At 43.0% G+C, this 8122-nt stretch overlaps 1 protein-coding gene across 1 annotated transcript; it reads right to left on the bottom strand.

Annotated features, from left to right (window-relative positions):
• Positions 1-591: 591 nt before the first annotated feature.
• Cxcl13 (C-X-C motif chemokine ligand 13) lies at positions 592-5167 on the bottom strand. Its single transcript, XM_059275234.1, has 4 exons — positions 5062-5167; positions 3359-3491; positions 1663-1743; positions 592-1364 (listed from the first exon to the last, which is right to left on the bottom strand). Exons 1-4 carry the CDS (start codon positions 5120-5122, stop codon positions 1310-1312), a joined length of 330 nt encoding a protein of 109 aa, XP_059131217.1. The 5' UTR covers positions 5123-5167; the 3' UTR covers positions 592-1309.
• Between the last annotated feature and the right edge of the window lie 2955 nt (positions 5168-8122).

Here is an 8122-nt window from a genome sequence, read left to right as displayed (position 1 = left end):
TAGATATCTCCCAAAGAATGATGTTGGGGTTTGGACTCTTCCCACACACATGAGCACATGCACACACCCATACAAAGCCAAACCCCACCACCACCCCACCACAAAATAAACAAAGGAATGAATGAATGAATGAATGAATGAATGAATGAGATAAATGAAAGAGTGAGCCAGATGTGATGGGAACAGACCACAAAGCAGCCGAGGAAGGCTAAGAGGCAGATTCAGGCTATGACCTCAGCATAGTGGTGGGAAAGAATGGTGTTTAAGTCCTCTGCCTGTCAACTCAATGCAACACTTTGTCAAATGAAATATTGGAGACTCAGGGAATCCATATAAACAGGCAGTGAGAATGGGTTTGAGTAAGAGTTTGAAGTCTGGAGGAAATCACATTTAACATGCCTGGGGAAAGAGGCTTCAGAGCCAAACCTTTCCCAGGGCATAACCACTCTCAGGGCAGACATAATTTGAGGTCATCTGTAGAGGGCTCTGATACGCAGAAAAAATGAACATGATTGAAACCTTACGTCTCCTTAGGAACAGCTGAAGAACATCTCAATGTGAGAAAATTGTCTGTTAAAAATGAGCCGGCCATAAGCAAAATACTTGATTAAGTTTATTGAATGACATTAGATGAGTAGGAAACATTAAAAAATTTGATACAAGAGACTGGTAATTTTGTCTATGCGAAAGATGTGAATAAAAAAAAAAATCATCAGGGCCACAGTGCAAAAGAATGCATTTGTATACTGCTGGAGAGCCTGGAATTTTAATCCTAGGATCTTTCAACATTACTGGTTTTAATCTAAGACAATAAATTGTATACAAGAAACCTTTAAAACTAGAAGGACTCTGTTTTCTTCATAAGGCTTTTCACTACAGAGACCTACTTTGCACCACGTGAAGCTGGAACTGCATCAGCTACCCAGGAAACTTCTGGAGACTATTCTGGAAACCTGCTTTTCCTAAGGGTATAAAACGATGGAAACACACCTCATAACTTTCTTATTAATATAAGACACAGGTTCCATTCTTCTGCAACCTAGGACAGTTTCACATTAAACAACAAGTCTATTACCAAATACATGCAAGTGGGTTGTAACTCAACACCTATCCTCAAACAGCCTTTGTTAAGGAACAAGAAATGTAGGTTGAGTACACAAAGGGGCTCCAGGTTCCCCCTTCAGCTCATGACAGTCATGTTTGCTTGTAAAAGGACATTCTTTTCTTGGAAATTCTTCAACTAAGAGCAAAGCTAAAATTCAAAGCAGGGATAAAGGAGGCTGCAGGTGACCTTTGGAGGACAGGGGCTTCAGGTAGTCCTTCTCTTGCTCACTGGAGCTGGGGGAGTTGAAAACATATTTTTGCTGTGAATGAAACAAAAATAAGTCACACTTAGAGGAATGCACACATGACACTAGAGCTTCCCTTTGGTGACATCAAATAACCACCGTTGTGCACACTTGCTTCAGCTTACTCAACAGCTGGAATGACAGCTTACTCAACAGCTGGAATGACAGCTTACTCAACAGCTGGAATGAGTCAGCCCTGTTCTAGCCAACCTCCACTAACAGCAAAACAAGTATTTGTCCTACAAACTTTTCCTAATTGTAAAGTATTCCCCAACTTGGCTGGTTAGGAAAGCTCTCGGGGTGCTTAACTCACCTCCATACAAGTTTTAACACTTTTTGTACCCATCTGGCGAGAGGATTCACACATAGAACTTTCTTAGCCTTCGTCCAGACCCTGGGGAGAAATAAACAAAACTAAAATTGAAACAGTGGTACATTTTGGTCCATCCTGTATTTTTTTTAAATAATGAAGGGAGTTGATTGTGAAAATAATTATTCCTAGAAGAATGAAATTTGAGCAAGAAGTTTTGAATCTGGAATAAGCGGTTTGTGGTGTGAGGCTTGTGGAGTCCAAGTTGACAGAAGCCCATATGTCATAAGAGACTGTCTTGTCGATAATCTTTATATGAGTTGGAGAGGAGCCAAAACGCTGACTCCAAAGTAGGGTCACTTGTAAAGTTATACCCCAGGATCACTTAAATGTCTTGTCCACTGAGCTCAGGAGAATAAAACAGACTAGAAAATGTTGTCTTGAAATGTTTTATCTGAGAAAAAAAATACGAATATCTTTGGACATGGAAGAAGTTTCAAAGCTGATTGGTCTCAGTGACATTTCTCCAAGCCACCAGTTGGCAAGACTTTTCCTGATCTAAGAAATTAATGAGAACAAAGTCAACCCTCAGAGCTAACGGCCAACGTTTATCAAATGTTGTCCTCACTGTGTGCCATACACGAAGCTCAGTGAGTCACACGGCCACCTCAACTCATCCCACAGAAGTCCTGTTCTAGAAGAACTATTATTTTCTCCCCTTCTGATGGGCATGAAGCTCAGAGGGTTCAAACAACTCGTGCACGACTGTACCACAAATGTGCAGTGCAGCAGGATTCCTTGAATTACTCTAAAGGTTGTCCGACTCCAGAACCCACACTTTTAGTGACCACTTTCCAGGAGTTATAACCTGAGTAGTTAAAAAGTTCCAGACATGGCATTAAGGACTTTACTATGGAGTTTAAGGGAAGTAACTGTGGCTTAGTTAGAACTCTCATTGGTGGAGACATTGGTAAAAGTATAATGCCATCACAGTGAAAGAATTTCATGTATTTTTTGAGAACGCGTATTTCTACTTTGCAAGTCAAATCCATCTGGTCCCAGCTACAAAGCTGCTGTTTCAAAACGAGACAAAGACACGTAGCTGCTTACAAACTCTCCCAAGCCTGAGGAAACAAACTCTCCAAAGTTCTTGAGGGCTGGGAGTGTGGCTTAAAGCTGGTCTGGGATCTGTGAGGTCCTGGGTCTTCTCCATAGTACTGTCCAGAGAGATGAATGAAGGGGAAGAAAAGAAGGGGGGAGAAGGGAGGGCAAAGGGTCACTGTGGGAAGAGCTGCTGCTGCAAGTGAGGTTCCAGCACGGAGAAAGAGGCTCTGTGCAAGCCTCCTTCAAAGGCTGTGTAGGAGGGAAGGCGTTCTGACTCCATCCCTGCCTACGGGTGCTGCAGGCAGGTTAGCCTGCTGAAGCCTCAGTGAGGTCACGTCCTTAAGCCCAGTTTCAGCCCCTGTAACCACAACAGACAGTGGAGCAGCTTGAGAAGTAAAACGAGTGAGCAAGGGTGACAGTTTTGGACTGCTGAAAAACAAGTACTTAAATATTCCAATTTTTCATGATTAATTTCAGATATTTAGCAACATCAAGCTGGTCTCTGAGATTCTCGCTACCATACGGTTGCTAGTTACAAACATATTTCATTTGATTTTCATTCCAAGAGTGTAATTTTTTTTTTCTCAAAACTTACACGACTTCAGTCCTTGGGCAGCCATTCCCAGGAGGTGTGACTTGAATCCGCTCTATGGAGTTTGGATGGATAAAGGCCAAGCTCGTTCTGGGACATCTACACTTCTGGTTTGTGTAATGGGCCTCCAGGATACCTGTAAACACAGAATCAGCTGCTTCAACCCATTGGGCCTATGACTTAGAAATAGAACTGAGTTATCAATTATATCATGCATTTGAAGAAGCAAACATTTCAAGCCAGCACTTCTAGCTGCATATGCTTTTAGTTTGTATATTTTGTTTGTTTTTCCTTGCGTGCTTTCAAATCTTTTCTACCAAAACCTTAATTGAAATAAACTTAGCTTTTCAAAATCGTAATGTTCCTTAACTGTGCTACCAGCATTGTGTTGGCACTCAGGTGACTTGAGAACTGATGCTTTAGGGACTTACAACTATGTTACGACTAATGTGATGTGAAATCAACTGATCTCCACTCCCAACGCAAAAGCAGAGGACCAGATCCTGCCAGAGATTTGCAGATACTGTAAGCATCTCTCTCACACATAGAATCCTTTCTCTTAGCACACCCCTCTACCCTCCCCGTCTCTCTACCTGAGAAAACACATGGAGGATGCTTCTTCATTTATGTTTAATATCTTGGTTCTCGATCTTAGTCATAAATTATTACCAAATGAAAACCAATAATAAAAATTCAAGACTGTATCCAACCACAATACTTACTAGTTATAGACATTTTATTGGTAATTCATTGGTTTTTCATGAAGTCTAAGTTGTGGTGTTTTTTTTTTTTTGTTTTTGTTTTTTAAAGAAATCATTGCTGGGTAATCCAACCATTTGAGAGGCTGACAAAGGATGATTTTTTTTTATAAGTTCAAAGCCACTTACTGAGACCTTATCTCCCAAAACAAAACAAAACAAACAAACAAACAAACAAAATATATTTATCACATCTTTTGTATAAATAAAAGTCTCAAGTTCTTACAGTGCTTAACAGTTTTGTAGGCTGAACAAGGGGACAATAATAGACCACCACTGAGGCAGTATTACACACAGACGCTGTACTGACATCAGCAGCAAAGCTTCATGGGAGAGGGGAAAGACGAGCTTTGAAGGGTGAAAACAGTATGTGAAGAGTGAAAATGGGGGTGGAGGGACTTCCACATCCTAAGTGTAAGTCCTGTAAACCGAGGTGTTTCTTTTTGCCCACACATCCATCCCTTCCTCTGTATACACATCTCGCTACTTCAGTTAGGCATTTATCCACTCACACAGAAACAGCTGCCCCATTCAGGCTGAAGTCAGCTGTTGGCCTCCGTGTTCTTTAGAGTGTCAGGGCCTTACCCCATGCAACCGTACTGGGAATGTTGGACCAAGGATCATCAAGATGCAGAGCAAAGAGAAGCCACTCAAAGAAGTCTTCCTATAGGGGCCTGAGCTGACAGCCTAGCAACACACACACTAACCATAAGTCCCATGAACACTCACTGCCCAGTAGCTCCTCTTTCTACAAATAAAAATCTTCACACTTTGGAAGCTTCCATTTTTAAAGAGTTAAATCCCTGGGAATCTCACACTTCAAAATCTAGAAGCAGCTGAGCATTTCCCCCACTTTAGTAAGACTTCCTTCCCAGCTTTAATGGAAGAAGAAATGGTGAGGAGCGCTTCTGTTCAAAGGCTAGTGAAATCATAAGTGAAAGTTCTCACCGTGGCCTGGAGAGAGGCAGCTGGCCAGCAGGAGAAGCAGGGCTGCTGTGCTGAGCCTCATTCTGCCTGGAGGTGGAGTTCAGCCCTCAGCTCAGAGTCCAAGCTGCGGCTTCCCAGCTCTGGGCTTTTGTTTATGTATACCGGTGGTGAGGGCCCTCCCCCTGCCTCTGCCACCAGTAGGTCAGCTGCACGTCAGTTTTCAAATCCCCCCAAGAATGCTGAGTCTGCCTTCACAGAAAAAGAAATTCATCGTGCAAAATGTATGACTTTGCCCTAGAGCACTGTTAGTATAACAAAGTGTTTCTTGAAAAATGTAGATTTAAAATGTCAGGGATGCTGTGGAGATTTGAGGGTTAAAAAAAAAAAAAAAATGAGGAGAATGGTATCAGTTTGGAGACCCCTGCTCCGAGAACTCTCTTTTTTAGTGCTAGAGAGGAAACCCATGGTCTAGAATTGGCTAGATAAACAGTCTACCACAGAACCCCTGCCCAGGCCACAAGGCACACTCCAGGAGTGCTACTGGTGATCTTTGATTGCTTCCGGCAGTGGAAGCTCCGTCAAGTTTCTCCATACATTCACACATAAGCTCTGTGACACGAGGACCTCCGTACATCGCTCCATTATGTCCCCAGCCCTTGCAAGAGGGCTCACCCTTGGTACGTGCTCAGTAAATATTTAGACACCTGACAGACACTCCTTCACATAGAGATCCTCAAGCTAGCTGTGCCATAGATTTTTCTAACAAAGCTCACCACCTCTTCATTTTCCTATCTGAGATGATGGTTACACAGGATGGAAATCTTCAAAGGGGCAACTATGTGTCTGGTCCTTGGTGTGCCTGTGTCATGATGAGAGGAGGGTAGGGAAGGGCTTTGAGATGAGCATCTTTGTGGCTGCACTTGAAAGTCAGTAAGCTGAAAGCCGTATGTCCGTGGAGACTCAGTAGAGCGTCAGCTGTGGGACCTTGTACATAGACTGTTCAGCTTAAGCACCTGTGAGGCTTGGTCTGGACCACAGCAAAGAAACAGTCAGCCTTACCCAGTTGGCTGTGGATGCTTTGGTTTAAAGGAGGGCATTCGTGTAATGGTTAGCCTGGTCTTTCCTGCCAATGGCCTGACCTGGATAAGGGTAGATGTATTGCACACCTTGGATCACAGAGAAATCAAGTTTCGTTTTCTGGAGTGACTTCCTAAACAATTTGAGGCCATGAATCAAGTACTGAATGCTTGATGTCCTCAGTACTCCAGTATGTTTGGGGGGCACGTGTGTGTGTGTGTGTGTGTGTGTGTGTGTGTAAGAGAGAGACAGAGAGAGAACCTTTTGTGCAAAGAGCAGCTCTTCCATTGGGTCGAATGACTGTAATAATGGGAAACTGAGTCATGAGACAGTTTAGACCATCTTGTCCTGTCTGGCACTTCTAGCTATTTGGAAGTTCTCCCCACCCCCCAGTAGTGGGAATGGAATGATCCAGGGTCTTGAACATATAGGGCAAGTGCTCTATCACTGGGCTATGCACCCCACCCAAGCTCTTCCCTGTGAGTGTGTGACAAGAGATTCTCTAGTAGCTCATGCCTTGTGCCCTACTGCCATCTGCTCTTGGATTGTGGCTCCAGACATTCGAAATCAGAATGCGTCTTTGGGTTTTCCTGGGAGACTGAGGTGGAGATGGACTTTGAACTAAGAAATTTATTCAGAATAACTCCCGAGATGATAAAGAGGGGAGAAGGGGGACTTGGACCGCAATGCTGATGTGATGAAGCCTGAGATCACACACCAGGGAGCTCTAGAGAAGAGACCTATTGTAAGGGCCTCTAACAGACAGAAATGGCCCCGTGCACAGCAAAAAGGAGTGGTGTGACATTCACAAGGAAAGGGTGGGGACAAAGGTGCCTGAAAGAGAGCTCTGAATAAATCCAGCAAACTTCTAAATTGGCTTTTGATAGAATACCTCAGGTACAAAAAGTAGAATTCTTATGAAGTTACAGCTGGCCCTGCCAAAAACAATCTCAGGGAGCCGGACTGTCTCCCAGTAGCCTGTCTCGATGGAGCAGACAATACAGGAGGGAGGAATTATAGGCATCTATATCTATATCTATATCTATATCTATATCTATATCTATATCTATATCATCTATATCTATATCTATATCTATATCTATATCTATATCTATATCTATATCTATATCATCTATATCTATATCTATATCATCTATATCTATATCTATATCTATATCTATATCTATATCTATATCATCTATATCTATATCTATATCTATATCTATATCTATATCTATATCTACATCATCTATATCTATATCTATATCATCTATATCATCTAATCTATCCCCCTGAAGCTGCATCTCACTTGCCGTGCCCCAATCCCCTCTATAGACTCCAGGTGTCTCCCTCCCTTCTCTCACACACCCTTTTCCCCCGAGGGAGAGTGTGTCTGTCCTCTGCTGTTTAAAATGAACGGTCCAGGCTGTTACAGTCAGTATCCAGCGCCTTCTCTGCCTCCAGCCTCTTTAAGCAGCCTCAGAAATCTAACGACTTTGATTAAAACAGAGCCACCAGGCCTGAGAGGTAATTCCAGACAAATCCTGAGTCTGATTTCGGTCCCTTCAAACTCAGAATTCTGTCTTTATTCTATGCTGTCCATTCGGCCTCAAGGTGGGATTGGTGGTTGGACAGTTCTGGTAGCCAGATGGTTCCAGAAGTTGGATTCTCTAATATCATTTAGAGTAGAGGTACGTATTCTAAAATCTTAGAAGACCAGGAACAAGAAATTTGAGCTGATAGGGCCAGATGAAAATATCCTACTTTTGAATTTTTAAGTTGTTACTGATTTGTGTGTGTGTGTGTGTGTGTGTGTGTGTGTGTGTGCACATGCATGTGCACATGTGTGGAGGTCAGAAGACAACTTGCAGGAATTGGTTCTCTCCTACCATGTGGATCCCAAGAATTGAACTCAGGTGGTCAGGCGTGGCAGCAAATGCCTTTACCTGCTGAGGCATCTCAGCAGGGCCAAGCTGGGCCATCTTCTCAGCAGGGCTGAGCAATC

The sequence above is a fragment of the Peromyscus eremicus genome, chromosome 10 (assembly GCF_949786415.1).
Source record: "Peromyscus eremicus chromosome 10, PerEre_H2_v1, whole genome shotgun sequence".
NCBI classification, from domain to species: Eukaryota; Metazoa; Chordata; class Mammalia; order Rodentia; family Cricetidae; genus Peromyscus; species Peromyscus eremicus.
This window is presented reverse-complemented; position numbering and strand designations above follow the sequence as displayed.